This window comes from Lutra lutra, chromosome 5, assembly GCF_902655055.1.
Source record: "Lutra lutra chromosome 5, mLutLut1.2, whole genome shotgun sequence".
NCBI lineage: Eukaryota > Metazoa > Chordata > Mammalia > Carnivora > Mustelidae > Lutra > Lutra lutra.
The window spans coordinates 42,627,285-42,648,951 of NC_062282.1; the positions used below are offsets into that span (position 1 = coordinate 42,627,285).

A 21,667-nucleotide genomic window follows, 5' to 3' on the forward strand; every position below is an offset into this window, starting at 1 on the left:
ACGTCGGATACGGCTTGGCCTGGTCATGGCCTCTAGCAAATCAGAAGCAGGCACAACAGCACGATATTTTGCAAGCAACTTCCCTATGGCCCCCTGATCCTGTGCCGAGAGCCACGGTCTGTGGAGGGGCCAATCCCACTGACTGCCAAGGGATCGCAGTGGGTAGAGCAGAGAGGGCCGCAGCTCAGCTTGAGGGGAGGACTCAGCCCAGCAGGAGGAACAGGGGAGGTCTCCTGTCACCCAGGGTATGTGTGTGCATGCGTGTGTAATGTGTTATGATGGGGAGGGGTGAGGCAGGAGGACTGCGGAGCTCCAAGGAAGCTGCCCCAGCTCTGGATGCACGGGGTGCGTAGGCCTCAGCCAGGGCGGCCTTGGAGGGCAATCCCATCCCAGAGCTGCTGCTCCGGAGCCACTTTCTCTGAATCATCCCAGATGGACCAGCAGTCTGATTCCTCATCTCTCGCAGTCGCCGCTCGGTGGTGTAACAAAACACATGCTCGGCAACGATAAAGTCTGAACGTTTTAGCAAATTAAAAATGTTTATTTATACGCATTTAAAAATATCTCCCTATATAATAAAAGGAAGTACATTTTCATCTAACACTTTCCTTAAATCAGCACACATCTCCATTCTGGTTTGATGTGAGACCAGGAGAAACAGAGAGAGAGAGAGAAAGGTGGGAAGGGGTGGGGGAGGGAGATAGATTATTTACTGGTTAGGATTCCTAGGTAGTTCTTCTGCCCAGGAGTACCCAAAGTTGCTCTGGGATAAGACAGAAGGAATGGCGTCAAATGTGCTTGGTGCCTGAACTCGTGACCAGTTGTGTGATCATAAGACTGGGGCTTCAGTGGGCAGGGGGGCTTATGTGGACGATAGCTTCTAGAAGATGTTGCGGTTTTGTTTATTTGTTTGCAGACAACCAGACTTTTCCAACAAGGGCTGTGGTATTAGGGCAGAGGATGGCAGGAAGGGGAAAGTAGAACCTGAGTGGGCTCAGATTCCTGGATGTCGGAACTAACCCCACCTCTGCTTCATTCAGTGATAGTGTAAGTCTTTTTTTTTTTTTTAGTCCTGCCTTTTCTGGGCCTCAGTTTCCCCATCTGAAAAGTGTGAGCCTGGACCCATTTGCACTCACAGCCCCAGTGACAGCCACTGACATTCAGGTTCAGTGGTCACCCCATGATGTGTTTGCTTCAAGAAGGTTAAAGGAAAGATTCAGTCCTAGTCCCTCCTACAACCCCAAGACTGGCTCCCCCAAGGGCTGAGTCTGGGGAAAGCAGGTGCAACTGGGAAGGCACCATAAAGAGGCCAGGCTCCCAGGGCTCTTGAGCAAATGCCTCCCCTCTATTTCCTCTTCCTGGGGTTCTCTGGACCTTCCACAGGGTCTAATGAAGCCCATGTGTCTAATGATGGGGTTGTTCAGCAAAGCTGCAGCCTGTCCTGTGACAGAAGTGGTGACAGGTCCTGGGGGAGAGCCGGGGGTCCTGTCTGGGCCTTCTTGGATTCAGGAGCCATGGGCTTTTGCCCTCTCCCAAGCCCAGAGATTCTGCGTTCCATGTGACCTTGGGTATACGACTTCCCTCCTCTGAGATGGTTTCCTAAGGTGCAGAATGGGGGTGCAGAAACGGTCTTCCCAGGCTGTTGGAAAGAATTACAAATCCGATATTGGATATAAGTCTTCATCCAATGAACACAGTAGGGTTTCCTGAATGCTCCTTCCCTTCACATTCATGCCCAAAGGGCTCCTTCGTCCTGCTTCTGAAGAGCCCCTGGCCTGCCCTTTGAGGCCAGGCTTAAAGCAAGGAGCAGCTGGGTGGGGCCTTGGGAGGAGAGGCGGCTCCAGGACCCAGCCAGGCCCTTTACCCAGGCCTGTGCTTCAGTTTAAGCCCTTCTTGGCTCCTTCCAGGCTCCAGGGGTATGAGAGGCAGCAGGTCCTTATCCTCAACTCTCCCCAAAGGCTTCCCCGTGTTGGTTAATGGTAGGGCAACGCTATGATTTAGTGTCTGAACTGCGACACTTGTGGGTGAAAGGTGCATGATTTATAATAAATATGCTGGGTCCACTAGCATCTACCAGAACAATGGGTATGAACACCCCAGCTAATAATTTCCCCTCCTAGTCACAGGCTCACACAGACCCTCACAACATTCAGAGAGGTCGGTCAGACATGGCATCCCTGATGTAAATTCATTTTAGAGATGTAAAATTATAATATTCCTGAGATCTTACTGCTAGCAGAGAGGACCCCAGGTGCTCATGATCTAAGTCACAAGCCATCACAACACACAGGGAAAATGTGCCCTATTCTTGCCCAAACCTCCTTGTATCTCTTTCATCCCAGCAAAAGGATAAATGTTCCACACCACCCGGAAGGTCCATGAGGCCCGACTGTCACTGGTGTCACTCACTAGCTCTGTGACCTTGAGCGAGGAACTTAACCTCTCTGACTTCAGTTTCCTCATCTGTAAAGTAGGGATGACGCCGTCTGTCTCTCCAGGTCGCTGTGTTGAGACAATAAGACCTAGCCCGGGATCTGGCATAATAAATATTGGGCGCTTGGACGACTGACTATGTACCGGATTCATGGCCGCCATTCCTTTGTGGCAGGAGTGGGCAACTCATAGTGTCAGCTGAGCCCTTCTACGTGCCAGGCCCTGTACTATGTGTTGCACAATCTCCCTGGATTCCTCACATCACGGTAAGGGACGTAAGATTCTTATCCCCATTTTCCAGATGAAAAGGCAGCTTTCATCTGGAAAAGCGGGGCGAGCTTGAGTCACATGGGCAAGGTCACACAGCAAAGAAGAGGAGGCACTGGATCGCTGGAACCCAGGACTCGTCCCTTGGTGTCCAGGCACGTGGCCTGCCTCTCATCGCCCAACTAGGGAAAGGGAGGCCCAGAGAAGGCAGGTTACCTGCCCAAGGTCACGCAGGAGACGGTGGCCGAGGCCTCCAGACCTCTGACGGTTTCCGTCGCAGGACCCCCTCCTCCCGCGCTCGGGCCCCTCCAATCCGCAGCTCTGCGTGCGGGGGCGCGCGCATCCCCCGGCTGTCCGTCCGTCAGCCAGTCTGTCTGGGTGTCTCCGCGGGCGCAGCCGTGCACCCCTCCCCAGGCTCGGGCGCTGCGCAGGGAGAAGCAGAGCGTTGGCAGCGCCCGGCCCGCGCCCCACGCCCCACGCCCGCAGCCGACAGACGGCAGCGCCTGCGCCCGCGCCCGCGCCCCCCACCCCCAGCCGGTGCGCGGGAGCCGCCGGGGCAAAGTCGCGGCGGCCGGCCGGCGGCGCGATCTCGGGCTCCGTCGCTCGCTCTCTGCTCTCAGGGGAAGCCAAGCCGGGGAGCCCCGGCAACCCGCCCTCCAAGATGAAGAAGCTCCAGGGAGCTCACCAGCGCAAGGTAGGGCAGGAAGACCCGGGCGCACACGGGGGCGGGGGCACACCTGAGGGAGGGGGCACACCTGAGGGAGGGGTGCAGGGTCCCGCCCCCATTCAGGCCCGGGGAGGGTGGGAGAGGGCACATGGACCGGCTCAGGGCTCTGGGGGAGGCCGGGCTGAGCTAGGTGGCAAGGAGGGGCGGGGTCACGGCCTGCAGAGGTGGAGTGGAGGGTGGCGACATGGCCTTCCCCATCTGGGGGTCGGGGTGTTGTGTGATGGGGCTGAGGTTCATTGGGCCAGGTCCTTCGAACAGGTGTCTGCAACCCCAGGAGGCATAGGGTAGGGGTGGCTGGGGCCAGGAGCCCGCCCCTTCCCAGTCCCCCACCCATTTCCCCCAGGGCCTGATTGGGGTTGGGGGTGTTAGAATAACTGAGCGCCAGCCTTGAGGGGCACTAATTTCGGGGGTGGGGGCGGGGAGCCGCTCTGGCCCTCAGCCGCGCGCTCTACACTGAAGCAACCTCCGAGAACCAGCAGGGGGACTATGTCTTTCCTGCTCGAGCTTTTGCCCTGCGGGGGCCGCCACCTGCTCCCTCGAACCAGCTTTAGCTTCCCTGCTAAGACCCGAGGCTGCCCGTCAGTAGGGCTGACTGGAGGCAAAGGCGGGGGAGGAAGGAAACGGGAGACCCAAGGGATATGGGGGTGGGTGGAAGCTGGCATGAGAGAGGGGGCCAAATCTGTGTTTCTGGAGCCCCTCCCCACCCTTCCTGTGGGGTTAGACCTCCCAGCCTGCGGGGAGTGGGGAGGGAGAGTATTGGGTCAAGTTTTCTGGCTTTTGGCTTAAAAGTAAGAGTCCTAGCCAAGGAATCAGAACTCCTGGGCACTATTTCTGCAGATACCACTTACCCTGTGACTTTGGGCAAGTCCATTCTCTAAGCTGGACTGTTATTTCCCAATCCAGCTCCAGTATCAAGGCACCAAAGCAAGCCCCACTGTCCCTGAGTGGGGTTTGGGGGATGTAGTGACCCCACAGGGGCTGGTAGATGTAGATGGGAGAGAGAGCTCACAGGGGCTGGTGTTATTGACCATCCCCTGCCCCATTCAAGCCTTCTGCCCCTGCGCAGCTGGGCGTGGAGTGGCTAAGTGGGTCTTTTTATTCACTGCCTCGAATTACTTCTTGGGGCCATTTGTGGGTCTCTTGGGTCTTCTTGGGTCCTGCTTGCCATTCTTGTCCATTCTTTTACTCTCTCCTCTTTCCTCTCTCTCCCAAGAGCTCCTGCCCCTCACTGCCATGGTGCCACACGGTGTGTAAACAGCATATTCTGTAAAGCCTTATCTCGTGTAAGCCTCCTAAATTCTAGGGGCTGGGTCTTGTTATCCCCATTTTATAGACAAGGGGAAACAGACATGGGGGTTGCAGTTTGCTCCTTTCCTAAAGATGGACTGAGTGACCCAGGGGCCCACAGGGCAGGGGTGGGGCCACCTGGCCTCAGTGTCCTCTCCCTTGGTCTCAAGGTGAAGGGGACAGGGAGGGAGGAAATGCCAGGTATCAGCAAAGGAGCCGTGTTGTTAGAGATGAGCACTGGGCTGAAAGTCAGGGGTGTGGATTCTGGTCTTGCTCTGCCCTTAACTTGTTATTTGACCTTGGGCTCATCCCTTCCCCTCCTTGAAACTCAGTTTCCTCATCTGCACAGCAATGAAGTTGGACTCCAGATTTCTATTGTTTCTCTCATCCTGAAGAAGGTATGAGAGCCTTGGTTTGGGGCAGGCTAACCTCTCCCAGCACCTGCCACTGCTGGTGACCTACATCTGTTGGTGCCTAAAAGAGGGGGTGCAGGTCTGGCAAACTCAGGATTATGTTTCTGCGTGACTTGGGATAGGCAGTGGGGGAATCGGGGGTGGGATCTTCACACCCAGGCGTGTGAAGTGTGAAGCGACTCATTAAGCTTCCTTCCAAACCTGCCCCATTGACTAGGGTGCTTGTCTCCCAGCCAGTCGCAGCCTGTCCGTGCCGGCCTCCTGGGATTCACTCCATGGTGGGATTGGGGGCTCCGGGTGGTCTTGGGATTGGCTCATCTTTGGAGGACCCAATACCCTGTGCCTGGAGCAGGATCAGGCTTCCCTCTGATTGGGGGAGGAGGGGGACAGGAGAGCTGGCAGCATCCTGCTCTTGGAACTCTTGTCACCATGGAAACAGAGAGCCGGGACTGCTCTGTGAGCAGAGAAAGGGCAGCAGCTTCTCAGGAGGGATCAGAGGAACCTCATTACTGGGCCCTCCTGCCAGCTGGCCTGAACAGGGCTGGGGGCTCACAGGGTGACCAGCCTGCCATACTACCCTATTTCAGGGGTCAGTGTCAACAGGCTGGTCCTCCATTCCTCCCGGAGCTCACCTGGCAGGGAGTGATTCTAGGGGGCCAATGCTCACTCAGCTGGGAAGGAACCTCATGGAAAGCGGCATCAGAGGCTGGGGGTGGGTTTCAGATAGGTCTGGGGGCTGCCGATACCCTCAGCCCAGGATGTCTGAGATCACTGCAAGCCCAATTACCGCAAGCCCACGTTCATTATCGCCAGCATCGCCATCACCCATAATAATGCCAGGCTGTCCTTGTTACCACTGCCCCTCTGGCCAATAGCCAGCCTAGGGCAGGATCGTTGTCATGGTCGCCACTGTGACAGAGAGCCAATCCAAGACTATTCCTCCATTCTGCTCCCCCCAACTCACTGCCCCGACCCTGTCACTGTCCCGAGACACCTCCAGTCCTATGACACCTGCACTCTCCTTTCACCGTCTTTATCCCAGCAATGCTCATAGGACAAATTCCCCGCAAAGCCTCCTCTGCCACCACCCAATTTGTGTGTAGACACCTACTTGACTCGTGTCAGGAAGGGCAGTTATAGGAGAAAAAAAAATCTGATCAGTAGACAATCACCAAGTCCTTGTGCTAGGATCTGATCTGGTCTTCATCCACTGCCAAATGTCTTTAGGGGAGTCTCTGGTGAAGCTTTCCTCACAAACCATTAGAGCCAGAAGACGAACAGATAGACCTACATTTCTCTGAGTAAATCTCAGCATACTAGCTTCTTAAAACCCTTTTCTTAAATAGAATTGCAGAATACTGTCTATTCTAGGCAGTCATTGTGGGTATTGGTGCATGAAAGGATCTGACAAGTCCTGCAGCAAATAAAACTATTTTGCTTTGTTAACTTGGAGTCCCCCAAACTTCTTTGACTCAAGAATCCTTTTCTTGGGGCACCAGGGTGGCTCAGTAGTTTAAAGCCTCTGCCTTCGGCTCAGGTCATGATCCCAGGGTCCTGGGATCGAGCCCCGCATCGGGCTTTCTGCTCATCAGGGAGCCTGCTTCCTCCTCTCTCTTTCTGCCTGCCTCTCGGCCTACTTGAGCGGATAAATACTACTGTGATCTACTGTCAAATAAATAAATAAAATCTTAAAAAAAAAATCCTTTTCTTACACTGAGTACCTCTGAACACCATAAGGGATATATTTTTGGAGACCCTGATCTATTCAACCCCCTCAGTGTAGAGATGGGGAACTGAGGCTCAGAAAACTCTTTTCTCTAGTCACACCATGAAGGGACACAGACATGGCAAGAGAATTGTAGTCTCTTCACACTCAGTCCAGAGGTATCACTGTTTTCTTATAACTATTCCCCAGCAGAAGCAGGGGGTCCTTTCTCCTGTCTCAGAACCATGACGTTATTAGACAGCTGGACTTTTTTGCTTCACCATCCTTCTTTGTTATGGGTGTGAATTTCAGAGGCAAGTGGGAAGGGTGTGGCTGTCCTTTCCTTGTGACCCATTCCAGAAGACACTTTGGGGGAATCTCTCTCTGAATTTTAGATAGCTAACCTGATATCTTTGGGATTCCTTGCAGACCCTCAGCTTGGGCAGCTCCTAGATGTACCAACTCATCCCCCCAGCCAGCATTTCAAGCAGTTGGAGGAGGGCTTCACTTTTCCAGCCCCAGTCTGGAGGGAGAAGGCCCAGTGGACTTCCCCACCCTCCCTGAATGGCAGACAGGGATCTTAGGGACAGCTGGCTTCTCTTCCCCTCTGTGCCTGCATCTCTCCCGCAGTGACAAGAAGATTATGACTTTTGTGAGATAGATCCGAACTCAGTAGCCTCTTCCTGCTCATGACGTATATGATTCACAGTCCTCTGTAGGCCTCCTCGAGCCACCAGAGCATAAATCGAATTCCTCCCTCGGGGAAGGCCATGTTCCCACCAAGTCCTCTTCTTTCTGTGCTGAGGGCCCCCACTCCTTCCCCTGTCCTCCTGTTATTGTTTCTCCTGAAACCCTCCTGTCTGGCCGCCTGCCCTGAAAATATGCTCCGAGCTATCTGTGTGTCTCTCAAAATACGGTGCCCGGAATGGAGTAGCCAAAAGGCCACCACTGGAGGCTGAAGATGCAGGCTTCGAGGCTGGGAAGCTCCGGGCATGAGACCTAGCTTTCCACCCCTCAGCCTTATAAAACCTCGGGTGTGTCATGACTCCTCTCCGAGCCTCAGTGGGCCTCATGATTGAAACAGCACTTGGACAAGTTCTTAGCTCATAGGGTTGTTTTGAAAATGAAGTCAGGTAAAACATTTAGTGCACTGAGCACGTAATAAGAGCTCAAGATAGGGTAAATGTTATGAAGATCATTGTCATCGTCGTCATCAATCAAGGACCATCCCTTGATTTGACCTCTGTGTTCACCGAACAAAGATGAAGGTGGTTTTCTTAGTGCCCGAGCCACCTTGCAGGCCTCCTAAGTTTGTAGCGACCAACCACCCCAAGAAGCTCCTGCAAATATTAGCCCAGGTAAGAGCAGTGGATTTTCTCAACCCATAGAGTATCTCTGCATCAGCCCTGTTTGATTTCATCTTCTTATTTTGGGGGTGGAGTGGGCTGTGTCACAGTTCCAACCTGGCCTCACCTCTTTGGTCTCTTTTACCGGTAGCCCATTACCCCAGACCTGCTGATGACCCCCAGTGACCAGGGCGATGTAGACCTGGATGTGGATTTCGCCGCAGACCGGGGCAACTGGACCGGCAAGCTGGACTTCCTGTTGTCCTGCATTGGCTACTGCGTGGGCCTGGGCAATGTCTGGCGTTTCCCCTACCGCGCCTACACCAATGGAGGAGGTAGGGGCCGGAGGGCCTGCTGGAGGGGCATCTAGGCTTGTAGGCCAAGGCTTGGGGAGGAGTGAGGTTTTAGCGGCCTTGGCCACCATCTCCTATATGGCCTTGAGCAGAATTCACTGAAAGCAGTGAACTGGGGCTGGGAGAAGACTGCTCTCTCTGCCTTGTCTTGTATCATCACCCAAATATCTCCCCCGAAGCCTGGGCATTTCCGGGGCTCTGAGTGATGGGCAGAGAAGTTGCCTCTGCTTCAGGACGGCAGGCTGTACCTGCCTGGCAGCAATCACCGTGCTCTCACAGTTGTCCCCTACCCCCTCCTCCCCTACCCTCTCCAGGACCTCACCCCACCAGAACTTCCTGCTTGTGAATCTTCGGTCTGTCCTCCTCTCCTGGTTCCTTCTGTTCAGACTACAAATGTGAAGCCTGTCCCATCTTAAACAAATCCTCTATTGACCCTGCTTCACCATCAAGTCACTGTTCTGGGTCTCGTTAATGATAGCTGGGGTGAGCACTCACCATCTGCCAGCCCCAGGCATTTAACCCTGATGACAACTCTCCTGGGTGGGCATGGTTGTCCTGATGTGACAACCGGGGCTTGGAGAGGCCAGATTCCTTGTCCAAGGTCATCTGGTGGCCGACCCAACATTCTACCTCCAGGACTATCTTCTCCAGAGCCAGTGTGCTCCTGCCCACCCTTGAAACCTCCTCCTGTCTTGGCCAGACTCGTGGAAGAGACACCTATTGGTGTCTATTGGTGGAGTGGCAGAAATCCTAACAGGAGGGGATAGGGCGAGGACAAGATGAATTGCCGTGACCGGGAAGTGTGGGACTGGAGCCCATCTCTGACACTCTAGGAACTCCTTAATGGCCACAGTTCTATGGGCTCTCCCTTTCCCTGGCTCCTAAATCTATTTTTCTCCCGGTGCTGACCTCCTTTTCTCCTGGGACAATGACTTCATCCCCAGAGCTCTTGTCTCTGGATGGGGCTATAGAGGACCACAGGGAAGGTCTCTAACTGGCCTGCCTTGGGACCCGAGCCCCTGAAGGGGTGGGTTTGTGGGGGCAGCTGGCGTGATTAACGGCCCTTCCGAAGCCCTACAGTGGTAGGCAGTCTTCTAAAGGAGCTGGCTGTCAATAGGGGAAGCAAATGGGGAAGGATATTGGGTACTTGGGACCAATGGTGGCAGCTAGAAGTACCCCAGGTGGCCTGGCAGAGAGGACCTGGGGAAGTAGACAGAGGTCAAATCCCAAGGGCATTCATTTCCTACTGAGGAGTTTGCACTTTCTCTGACAAGGAATTCACTCGTATATCCCTTCATTCCCTTAGTGTTTGCCCTGAGCCCAGCCCTGCCCTGGGCACCGGGGCTGCAGAGGTGAGTAAATCCCCACCAGCCCCCGCAGCCCTCAGTGATCTGGTGTGAAAGGTCGTCCCCATCTGCAGGAGAGGCACTCTCTGGGGTCGCAGGTGTCTGCCGTCAGGGGAGGAGCGGGGCTTGAGGAGAGGAATCCACGCACCCACCCTCTGGAGACCCTCCCTGACCGCCCTCCCCCTCCACTTAGGTGCCTTCCTCGTGCCCTACTTCCTCATGCTGGCCATCTGTGGCATCCCCCTCTTCTTCCTTGAGCTCTCTCTGGGCCAGTTCTCCAGCCTGGGACCCCTGGCCGTCTGGAAAATCAGCCCCCTCTTCAAAGGTGAGGCCTCCTAGTCTCCGCAGGGGCTGGGGCCCCGGGGAGACAGGGAGGCTGACCCCCTCCCATGCCCCAGCCTCTAGGCAGAGACAGAAGTGAAGCCCAGAGAGGGGCTGGCTGCCGGAGGCCACACGGCCTGGCCTCAGGAAGGCTTCACCTGAGGGCCGCGCCCTGTCCCTCATGCCCAGGTGCCGGCGCGGCCATGCTGCTCATCGTAGGCCTGGTGGCCATCTACTACAACATGATCATCGCCTACGTGCTCTTCTACCTCTTCGCCTCCCTCACCAGCAACCTGCCCTGGGAGCACTGTGGCAACTGGTGGAACACGGACCTCTGCCTCGAGCACAGAGGCTCCAAGGACGGCAACGGGGCCCTGCCCCTCAACCTCACGGGCACCGTCAGCCCCAGCGAGGAGTACTGGAGGTCAGGCCACTGCCGGCCTGCAGCTGGTTGGGAGGGCCCCGAGCTGCTGGGGGCAGTGGGGGGAGTGTGGGGGGTGGGGAATGGGTGCTGGGAGGGGCCCCAAGCTGCTGGGGGTGATGGGTGGGGGGGCAAGAATGGGCCAGCGTCCCCAGGGGGCTCAGTGTGCACCTGGAAGGCCGAGTCCAGGTGCTGGTGTTAGGTGGGCCCTGGGTTCTAATCCCAGCTCTTCACTCACCAGCCGTGTGACTTTACACAATGTCCTTGGCTTCTGGGGCTTTGTCTATGAAGTGGGTGTGATCATGGCATTCGGAGGGTTGTTGTGAGGATTAAAGGAAGGAAAGTAGAGAACGTGCCACCAGCCTGTTGGGTAACCCAGCTCAGTAGAGGCTGGCTAATTGTAATTGTGATGGTGATGACACTGGTAAGAGTGACCTTGCTGGCCACAGCTTTCCCGCATGCCCGTGGAATGTGGCAGGGTGACCTGAGGACCCTCAAATCTTCCTCTCCCCACAGCCGTTACGTCCTCCACATCCAAGGCAGCCAGGGCATTGGCAGTCCTGGGGAGATCCGCTGGAACCTCTGCCTCTGTCTGCTGCTGGCCTGGGTCATCGTGTTCCTCTGTATCCTCAAGGGGGTCAAGTCCTCGGGCAAGGTGAGGCCTGGGAGGTCCTAGAGGCCCGAGGGGCTGGGAGGTGGGAGGGCTTCCTGGAGGAGGCGGCAGGGCATGGACTGAATTGGAGAGGATGAACAGACATCAACGGGGCAGAGGTTGAGGGTAGGGGTGGGGAGTAGGCATCGGAGGCACTGCCTGAAGAAAGATGTGGAGGTAAGGATGGACGGTGGCCAGGCTGGTTCACCAGGCCGGAAACCTTCCAAGGACAGGACCTACCGGTGACTCAGGTTTGTATCCTAACCAAGTGCTTGGCACTTTGAAGAGGCTCCTCATGGTGAATGTTTGGAAGGTGGGTCTGTGAGTCAGGATGGGGAGGGGGCTTTGGGAATGTACCATGGCAGATAACCACACAGGGAGGGAGGGGTTGCATGGGCAGGGGGCGGGGGCGGGGAAAGGAAGGGGGAGACTCTCATCAGTCCTAGGCAAGCCCTCCAGGCAAAGGCCCAGGGTGGCCTGGAGGGGGGCGCAGCAGGGCTGGAGGGGGTGGGTGGGCTGGGGACGCCTTGGGAAGCAGCGACAGAACTTTAATGAGGGATCCATGTGCAGAGAGAGGGAGAGAGGTGGGGAGGGAAAGAGAAGCATCATGGATAATGGCTGTTCTCAGCTCAGCCTCCCCAAATATTGGGGAGGCGAGTGAGGTAAGATGGAGATTTCTGGAAGAGGAACAGGGTGGAAGGAAGTTCACCCCTGCTTTCCATCCCCCTTTAAACACATCTCAGGTGGTGTATTTCACGGCCACGTTCCCCTACCTCATTCTGCTCATGCTGCTGGTCCGAGGAGTCACCCTCCCAGGGGCTTGGAAGGGCATCCAATTCTATCTCACCCCCCAGTTCCACCACCTGCTGTCTTCCAAGGTGAGGCACTTGGGGCTGGGGTGCTGAGGGAGGAGTCAGGACTGAGCCAGGGAGTAGAAGGAGGAGGGCTCCCTGGGGAAAAGAAGGGCAATGGTTAGGAATCCTCCCTGTGGAGGGTCCCCAGTACCAGACCTTGTGCTTGGCTCTGCACTCAACAGTGTATGTCCTTTTCATTTCTTATTCTTCACTATCCTACAAAGTAGACATTATTCTGGGGGCCCCAGCTGGCTCAGTTAGAGGAGGTGTGGCTCTTGATCTCAAGGTCATGAGTTTGAACCTCACGTGGGGTGTAGAGATTACTAATATATATATATATATATATATATATATATATATATATATAAATAAATAAATAAAAGGTAGACATTTTTCTCCCGTTTTATAGATGAAGAAACTGAGGCCCGAAAGAGTGATAAGCTTAAGATCACACAGCTAAGGGGAGGCAGATTTGGAATTCCAACCCCCAAAGAAGTCATTGGTAATGACAGAAACAGTGGTGCTGACAGCTGACATTTCTTACTTATTAATTGCTGACTGCCTTACCCTGCCCTGGCACTTCTCACATATGCAGTCATTAACCCTTACCACAACCCTATAAGGGAGCTAGTGTTCCTATCCCTGCATTACAGATGTGGGACCCGAGGCTCAGAGAGGTGATGTGGTTTGCCTATGCCATACAGCCCCAAAATAGGGGAGCTGGAATCAAATCCCGGTCCCTCCAACTCCAGGGAGGAAGTAAAGGGGTTCCTTGGGCTTGTTGTCAATACGGATCTACTGGAAATTTACATAAGACACTACTTCCTTCAGAATTGGACCAAGCATAGCCATCATCTAGATCCTGGATGGGGAAACTGAGGCCCAGAGAGGGAAAGGGACTTACCCAAGTCCCGCCGTGTAAGTGCTGGAACGGGGTTTGCTCCCGGCCCACATCACCTGGAGCCAGGCTCTCCACCATGCCGTCCCTGGACCTGTGGACTAGCTCCCACCCCACCTCCTCCCTCCTCTTTCCGTGGTCCTCTGGACAGGGCCTCGGTGTGCCAGCCCCTTCTCTCTGCTGTCCATCTGCATCCTTCCCTGCCACAGGTGTGGATTGAAGCTGCTCTTCAGATCTTCTACTCCCTGGGTGTGGGCTTCGGGGGTCTCCTCACCTTCGCCTCCTATAACACGTTTCACCAGAACATCTACAGGTCAGTGTAGCCTCCCAGACCCCAGGTCGGGAGTGGGGAGGAGAGTGGCCGACCAGAGCAGGCCCTGTTGTGGGGGCAGGGCCAGCTCACTCTGGCCTGCTCCTGTGTGCCTATACTCCCCCCGACAGAGACACCTTCATCGTCACTCTGGGCAATGCCATCACCAGCATCCTGGCTGGCTTCGCCATCTTCTCTGTGCTGGGCTACATGTCTCAGGAGCTGGGTGTGCCTGTGGACCAAGTAGCCAAAGCAGGTGGGCAGGCAGGCCAGCCTCGGGGTGGGGGGCGGGGGGTGGACAATGATGTGAATCAGTGTCTTGTGCCGGAGGACAAGTCCACGTCTGTGTGTTAGTGGGATTGTTTGTGTGGATGATGGTATACGGAAGTGTATTCAAATGAGGTTTTATATTGTCTTATGTTTCTTCCTGCACTCCTTATCAGTTCATTTATCTTGTCAAGCTGTGTTCATTGAGCAGCCACGGCATCCTGGCCGGGGTTTAGGGGTTCAGTGTTGGAAGTGTACACTAGGATGCATGTCTGGATCTGACTAAATGAGTGTGCCCACGGGGATGGAAGCAACCGTGTGTGTTTGAGTGTGCCTGTGAGGGCCTGCCTTGTGCCCCAGTCTGCTGACCCTTTGTGCGCCTGGCCCAGGCCCTGGCCTGGCCTTTGTCGTCTACCCACAGGCCATGACCATGCTGCCTCTGTCGCCCTTCTGGTCCTTCCTTTTCTTCTTTATGCTCCTGACTCTGGGCTTGGATAGTCAGGTGAGCCTGGTCTGTGCCAGCAGGCACCTTGTTGGGGGGGTGTCCATTTGTGTGTGTGTGTCCGTCCATGTGGGATGTACTTCTGTGTATCTGTGTATGTAGCTGTGTGTGTGATGTAGCTGTGTGTGTCTGTGTGACGTGTGTATCTGTGTGAGTGAGTGTGTCCATGCACATGTGTACAGGTGTGTGGTGGGGGCTGAATTCTGACCTCCCCCCTTCTACCCTCCCCCAGTTTGCCTTCCTGGAGACCATTGTGACAGCTGTGACAGATGAGTTCCCGTACTACCTGCGGCCCAAGAAGGCTGTGTTCTCGGGGCTCATCTGTGTGGCCATGTACCTGATGGGGCTGGTCCTCACCACCGATGTGAGTGCTGCTGTGAGGAGGGAGGGCAGCCCGCGGGTGGGGTGGTGCGGGTATGGGTGGAGGCAAGGCCAGGAGGCTGGGGTGGGGGAAGGTGACTCTGCCCCGGGGCTCCCTGCTGCTGCTTTGGGAGGCCACCCAGGCCCACTCCCCAAGGACAGCGTGGCCTATGGCCCAGGGTCCTGGCTTCAAAGTACAGAGAAGACCCAGCTTCCAGCCTGGGTCCTACACTTGCTGGATGACCTCAGGACAAGAGGCTTCACCTTCTTCAGCCTGCGTTCCCACCAATAAAATGGGCTCTACATCTAGGGTTGTTGTGAGGCTCCTGTAAGATGGTGTGTGGGAAGGGCTCAGCCTAGGCAGTGGTCACATGGCCACCATCTTGCCATCACCACTGGCCGGGCTGCTCCCCGCCTTGAAAAGGGGCTGCACCAGGGAGCGAGACTGGGCTGAGGGAAGCCCAGAGCTGTGACTTGTGTTCTAGGGAGGCATGTACTGGCTGGTGCTTCTGGATGACTACAGCGCCAGCTTCGGGCTCATGGTGGTGGTGATCACTACATGCCTGGCCGTCACCCGGGTGTATGGTGAGAGGCGCTGAGGGAGAGGGGACTGAGGCTCCCCATGGTGGGAGGCTGGGAGTCTGCTCTGGAGCCCCCCTACACTGGGTCCCAGGTCCCAAGGGCCAGGGTCTCCCATGGGGGCAGCGGGGGTGGAGGGGGAGGGGCCGCTGGTGCTGGTGGGGGATGCTGGTGGGGCCATCCTCCTCCCCCCTCCCCCGCACAGGCATCCAGAGATTCTGCCGGGACATCCACATGATGCTGGGCTTCAAGCCGGGCCTCTACTTCAGGGCCTGCTGGCTGTTCCTGTCCCCGGCCACGCTCCTGGTAACCGGGGGGAAGGAGGGCTGGGGCCCAGAGCTGAAAGGAGGGGCCCCCTCTGGACATTCAGTCCATCAGGGCTGCCCTGGCCCAGAGCGGACCTCTGTCAGGGCTGAGGGGTAGGTGGGCACCAGGATGTGGGTGTACTCCCCTCCGCCTCAATGTCCCCGGCTTTTGGAGCCATGCTGGGTCTAGCCTCCCATGCAGCTAGCCAAATGAGTGGGGCTTTCCCAGGCCTCAGGGCCTTTCCTCAGGGCCCTTCCGGCTGGGGCGTTAGGCTGGTATGTTGGTGAGTTGGAGTCCAGGCCCAGGCTGTCTTAGAAACTGGGTGCTTCCAAGCTGGGCTGTCTCAGGCCTCACAAAGGCCCGGAGGAGGGACCGTCTCAGGTTCTATACAGCTTAGGATGGGGTTCTCTTCAACACCGGGTGGCTCTGGGCTGGGCTGTCCCAGACCTGGGCTGCCTAAGCCCTGGGGCCTGCCCAAAGCCCACCGTGATGCTGGGGCCCCTGTCTGCAGGCCCTGTTGGTGTACAGCATCGTCAAGTACCAGCCCTCGGAGTATGGCAGCTACCGGTTCCCAGCCTGGGCGGAGCTGCTGGGCATCCTGATGGGTCTGCTGTCCTGCCTCATGATCCCAGCCGGCATGCTGGTGGCCGTGCTTCGGGAGGAGGGATCGCTCTGGGAGGTAAGTCTGGGCTGCCTTGTCTGCCCCAAGCCCACATGCTAGGACAGAAGACATCTGCCGCAGCACCTTACCCAGGGCCTCACAGGCCTTTCCAGACAGTACCCTGAGCTCTGAATCCTCTCAGACCTGCTGGGGGTGAGGCAGGCTCAGGGGGCTTAGGGTCCGGCCCTGTGGTCTCTGGCACCACATGGGGTCTCTGACGGAGGGATGTCCCACTGCCCACATGCCATAGGGAGAGGACAAGTGTCCCACTGCAAGTTGGTCACGGGTCCAGACTGGAACTCCGGTCACCAGCCCAGAGTTTCCCCTGACTCAGGGTCAGAAGGCAGGACTGAAGGACCCTAGAGAGTGGGCTACAGCCCGTGGGTGACCTGGGAATGGGCTGATGGTGGGAGCCCTGCCCATGCCAGGCTTTGTGAAGAGATCCAGGAAGCACAGAGAATGCAAGCTGTTTGGGCATGGGGGTCTGCGGTCTCAGAAGAGGGGAGTGGGTGTGCAGTGATGCCGTGTGACCATGGCAATGTTCTACCCCTCTCTGAGCCTCCCCACACTCTGTCCTTCTAAGGCTATGGAATGTGGAGCCCCTTTGGTGAGGAGAGGCTGTCACAATGAGCAGAGCTGAGTGAGCCTGCAAGGGCCTGGAGAGAGCCTTGGGATCCCCATACATACCCCACATATCCCATCAGGCGTATGGTAGAGCCAGCTGGTACTGGTTCATGATAGCTAATTGTTATATATTCAGGGATGTTGTGAGCTGGTTGTTAACTCATGGATAACTTGACATCGACCTCGGTGGGAATATTTATACTACTGGAACTGGCTACATATCAAGCCTCCTGCACCCCTCCAACCACTGCCCCCACTCCGCAGACAGTGCCACTGTGTCCTCAGCTGTCCCCTAACCCCACCTTCATATCTGCACCTGGAAGGAGGCTCCGAGTCCGTCCCCAGTACAAGTGGGTTGTGGCCACAGCGCCCAGACCGCAGGGCAGTCCTGGACCCAGGCCCTGCTCTGGATCCAGCTGCTGGGGGATGGGGAGCAAACCCCCAGCCTTCTCTCAACGTTGGGGGGCCCCACCTGTGCTGCCAAGGGCAACGCGTCTCCTTGCTTGAGAGCCGAGGTGTCTGCAAAGGAAAGGAAGAGAGGGGTGTCGCTCAGGATAGAGGGCTCCAGTCCCCTGGAAGTTCATGGTTCCCAAACCTTGCTATGCTTCCCTCTTGCCCTATTGCTACAGCCACCAACAGCCAGGCCTAGGGCCATGTTGCTGGGTGGGGAGCACTGCAGGAGGAGTCCTTGACGGGCCCTGGAGTACCATCTTCAGAGACCGGGGCTTCCGGCACTGTCACAGGAATCCGGGCTCTGCCTTTTTGCCAGCTGTGTGACCCTAAGCGAGTTAACGCCCCTCTCTGAACCTTGCTTTTCTCTGTCCTTCAAGTGAGGACAAAGACTCCTCCCTTGAGGGTTGCTCTGAGAAGAAAAGAAGCTTATCCATGTTGTCAGAACTGTGAAGGGCAGGAAAAGCAGAGTATTTTAAAAGTTTAGGATGGAGTGAGACTGCCCAGGTTCAAATAGCATCACCACTTGTCACCCGTGTGACCTTGGCCAAGTTGGCTCACCTTGCTGAACTTTGCTTCCAGATAATATCTGTGTGGGTGGAGGGTGAAAGTCCTAATGGCCCTCTCATGGGGACACCGAGGACTCAAGAAGACCACACAGCCTAGAGCTGGAGCACAGGGAATGTTTTGTTCCACTTCGGGGATCCTCATGGGGGTGATTCTGCTCTCAGAGGCCATTTGGTAGTGTCTGGAGGCATTTTGCTTGTCATAAGAGGATCGTGTGCACAGGGGATGATACTGGCTTCCAGTGGGAAGAGAGCAGGGATGCTGTCAAACTCTCCTCGTATGCAGAGAGCTCTTACACGGCGACTCTCCAGCCAAAATGTTCCGAGTACTCAGGTCAGGAAGCGTCAATCTAGGTTCTGGTGTTCAGCTGGGAACAAATCTAAGTGCTTGTTCTCAAGGAGCTTGAATTTTAATGTGGGAGGCAGACAATAAACAAATACATAAAGGTAGTAGTAAGTGCTACATTTAAAAAATAATTAAAAAAAAAAAAACAAAAACCCTGAAATAAAAGCAAAGTTTAGGACTAGAGAGTGAAGGGAAAACATTTTGGCCAGGGTGGCCAGGAAGACCTTGGTGAGGGGGTGACAGACATCTGACCGAAACCCACAAGGTGATCAATAGATATCTAAGGGGAGAGCATTCCAAGCAGAAGGACAATCAGTGCAAAGGTCCTGAGGCAGGAGGGGATGGCATGTCTGAAGGCAACAAGGAGGCTAGCAAGACTAGATCAGAGTGGGGGTGGGTAGAGGGAGAGTAGCAGGAGCTGAGGTCAGGGAGGTAGATGGGCAGGTAGGCTGTGGTGGGCAATTTGGGTCTTATTCCAAGGGCAAAGATAAGCCATAGGCAGGTTTCTGGGCAGGGGGTACGATGCTCTACAACAGTTCAGTAAGTGTCCCCAGGCTTTGAGAGTGGGGCCATGCTGAGCCCCGGGCTAAGGGCTCTGTGCACACTATCCTCCTTGAATCTACACCCAGTAGGCTCCACTTAATGTTGGTCATCTATCCTCCTTCAAGGGTCTGGGCCTCTTCTCCGTGCAGGCCGGGCAGAGGACTTTGGGAATGTGGTTTGAGAGGGGAGGAACTCTAGAATGTCCAGACTTAGTCATTATCTTAGTCACCTCTCTCCTTCCATGGAAACTGGGGCTGCAGAGGGAAAGGTCAATCAGAGTCAGGACGAAGCAAGTGGGAAACACTTGGAGGGTCAGTGACACTCCCTGCCTCAGTGCTCCCGGCTCCTGACTCTTTCCCAAAGCTCCCGGCTGTTTAGGACTCAGCCTTTAGGGGAAGGGACCAAGAGTGGGCTCCTGGATTGGCTGGCATGTAATTGTAGCCTGTCCTCAGCGCCCCTGTTAAGTGCTCCATCTCAGTGCCTGCTCACGGGGTTCAGAGTGGCAGGAGTGGCAGGGTCCCCAAGTGACAGAGGAGGAAACCAAGCACCAAAAGCTTAAATCCCATGTCCCCACCCAGCTTGTGAGTGGCCAAGTGGGACTTACTCCCCTGGGGAAGTGCCACCGCCCTTGCCCTCCCCCCCCACCAGGATTGTCGCCAGGGCTGACACCAGGGATACGGTGAGGTCTTTGCCTGGTACCCGGCCGCAGGAAGCACTCCACAAGCACCAGCCGCCCACCGTTTTCACCGCTGTCCTTGCTCTGCCACAGAGGCTCCAGCAGGCCAGCCGACCAGCCATGGACTGGGGCCCGTCGCTGGAGGAGAACCGGACTGGCATGTATGTGGCCACGCTAGCGGGGAGCCAGTCACCAAAGCCACTGATGGTGCACATGCGCAAATACGGGGGCATCACCAGTTTTGAGAACACGGCCATCGAGGTGGACCGCGAGATCGCCGAAGAGGAGGAATCTATGATGTGAGACAGGAGGCTGGTGGCCTGGAGGTCCTGCCCAGCTGCGGAGGGGTAGCCCTGCCCTGTGGGGTCCCGAGAGGCCCAAGGCCGTGGGCAGTCGCCACAGTGATGCCGGTCCCCAGGGCTAGTCCTTTCTCGTGGCCTCTGCCTCTCCTCTGTCTCCTTTCTCCCCACATGCACACAGACCCGCTCAAAGCTCAGTCCTTGTTGTGCAGATGGATAAACTGAGGCCAGGGAGGAGGGACCTGACCAAGGTCACTTGGTGGAGGGCGCTGGACCCCAGACCTCCTGGCCAACCAGTTCCCTTTCTTACGTGGCAGCTGGCGTCATTCTCTCCTCTGTTCAGGGCCCAGACTCCTCTCTTTTCTAGGGGAGCCTGTCCCCCATATACTTCAAACAGCCAGAATCTTGAGCTGGGCAGGGATGCTCAGGGTGTGGCAAGGCCCACAAGGCCCCAGGCCTCGAGGCTTAGCAAGTGAAGGGGGACAAAAACCCCGTGTGCTCCTGTGCTTAGGCCAAGTTTCCTGGAAGAGGCGGGGTCTGAGGGCCCTGGAGGATGGGCAAGTTGGGAGGGAGAGAGGAAGAGGAGGGCAGGGTGTGGAGGCCCCCATGTATCCCCTAGAGTCCAGGGCCAAGCCCTCGGTGTTACCAGGCTACAGCAGGGGCCAGGCGGGAAGGACAAAGGAGGGCCAGGGGAGCATGGGACAAGGGGCGGGCCGGGGTTTGCATGATCTGGTTGTGCTTTAGATAGACTAGCTTTCAGGATCAGTGTGCAGGGTGGATTAGAGGGGACGGGGTGGAGGTGGGAGGCCTTTGGAGGGCAGGCAAGGGGGGCTGGTGGCCTGAGTGAGGTGGTAGGGGTGAGGAAAGGAGGAGGTCTCCACATTTTCCACCCCCAAGAGAAACTAATGTATTTTATTTTGACCCCACACTTCTGAGAAGGGCCCACAGCTTCCCTCACTGGACTTTGTGCCCTCCCATGTCGGGAGCCATGGGCATGATTAGGACAGAGCAAACAGGTGGAGAGGTGGGAGTGAGGGCCCCTAGCGGGACCTGAGGCCCCTCTGTTCCCTTCTCCCTGTTTTGGTGGCCCTCACTGTCTCCTCCAGCTCCAGGCACTGCTGGGAAACTGACCTTGGCTGTGGGCCACCAAGGCAACCAAGAGGCTTGGAGGTGGTCTGCACACGTGGCTGTCTGTCCTGATGTATCCCCCTCAGGGCCCAGGCATGAGGGCGGAGGCAGAGAACCAAGGGCAGCCAACAGCTCAGGCCTGTGGCCAGAGGCCTCGGCGTCTTCGGTTCCAAGCACAAGGGGGGCTGCCCTGAGATCCGTCCTTCCCTGAGAGACGAGGGTGGAGTGTGAAAGTGTGCCCCAGCGTGACAGGCTACCCTCATGCAGCTGGGCTGGGCTGCATGCCCTCTTTCTCTCCTGCCATCCCCTCAACCCACCCATGTCCTATTGGTTTATTGTTAATAAATACCAATGAGGTCATCCTTCTCACCCCTTCTCCTTACTGCTGAGAACCAGGGGGTGGACAACGCAGGGGTTTCCAGCTTCCATTGGACAGACGAGGAAACTGAGGCTCAACTGTTTGCTTTCCTGGCTCTCCCAGCTTCTGACACTTGCTGTCCCGTTTCTCTGGGGCAGTGGTGGGGACGGTGGGGTTGAGGAAGGGTGGCGAAGACAAGGAAGCCACTTTGCCTCCATTATATGTATGGGCAAACTGAGGCCCTCCAAAGGGAAGACTTGCTCGAGGGTACCCAGCGGAGGCAGGCACACCTGGGCAGCTGGCCCTCCCCTTCCTGGCTCCAGCTGCTCTCCGGCCTTACCAGCAGGTGTAGCTGAGGCTGGAAGCCCGGGGTTGGGAGAAGCCCTGAGTTTCCCAGGCTGGAAGAATTTCCTGGTGCTACCCACCCCCTCCTGGCAGGACCTGGCCACATAAAAGAGCCCCAGGGCCTTTCAAATGCGAGGCCCAGGTGTTTGTGAAGGCTTTGATGGGGGATTGGAGAGGAAGGGCTGCTGCATCTTTTAGATATTAATAAATTTCCCCTAACAAAAGGCCAGGCCCCCTCCTGCCCCTCTTTGTTTGGGGCTCTAGATGGAGGAAGAGCATGGGATTGCTAATTTGCTGTAGGCTCAGGAATGGCCTTCACAATTC

At 56.3% G+C, this 21,667-nt stretch overlaps 1 protein-coding gene and 1 long non-coding RNA gene across 2 annotated transcripts; one reads left to right on the top strand and one right to left on the bottom strand.

Annotated features, from left to right (window-relative positions):
- Positions 1-2,477: 2,477 nt before the first annotated feature.
- SLC6A7 (solute carrier family 6 member 7) lies at positions 2,478-20,993 on the top strand. The gene is made up of 14 exons (XM_047731510.1): positions 2,478-3,394; positions 8,330-8,513; positions 10,071-10,202; positions 10,388-10,622; positions 11,136-11,274; positions 12,015-12,149; positions 13,233-13,336; positions 13,465-13,589; positions 13,990-14,102; positions 14,335-14,466; positions 14,948-15,047; positions 15,247-15,347; positions 15,859-16,026; positions 19,307-20,993. Exons 1-14 carry the CDS (start codon positions 3,362-3,364, stop codon positions 19,514-19,516), a joined length of 1,911 nt encoding a protein of 636 aa, XP_047587466.1. The 5' UTR covers positions 2,478-3,361; the 3' UTR covers positions 19,517-20,993.
- Positions 11,339-14,173, bottom strand: LOC125100953 (uncharacterized). Its single transcript, XR_007127711.1, has 4 exons — positions 13,471-14,173; positions 13,030-13,306; positions 12,045-12,221; positions 11,339-11,430 (listed from the first exon to the last, which is right to left on the bottom strand). It is a non-coding gene; the product is annotated as an uncharacterized LOC125100953 (long non-coding RNA).
- Positions 20,994-21,667: the final 674 nt, after the last annotated feature.

What these genes read in the sequence shown, in the direction of transcription:
- SLC6A7 (XM_047731510.1), top strand. Translation starts at nt 3,362, where the DNA reads ATGAAGAAGCTCCAGGGAGCTCACCAGCGCAAG. An exon ending in AGGGAGCTCACCAGCGCAAG is followed by an intron (nt 3,395 to 8,329) that starts GTAGGGCAGGAA and finishes TTTTACCGGTAG; the next exon opens with CCCATTACCCCAGACCTGCT. An exon ending in GGCCGTCACCCGGGTGTATG is followed by an intron (nt 15,048 to 15,246) that starts GTGAGAGGCGCT and finishes TCCCCCGCACAG; the next exon opens with GCATCCAGAGATTCTGCCGG.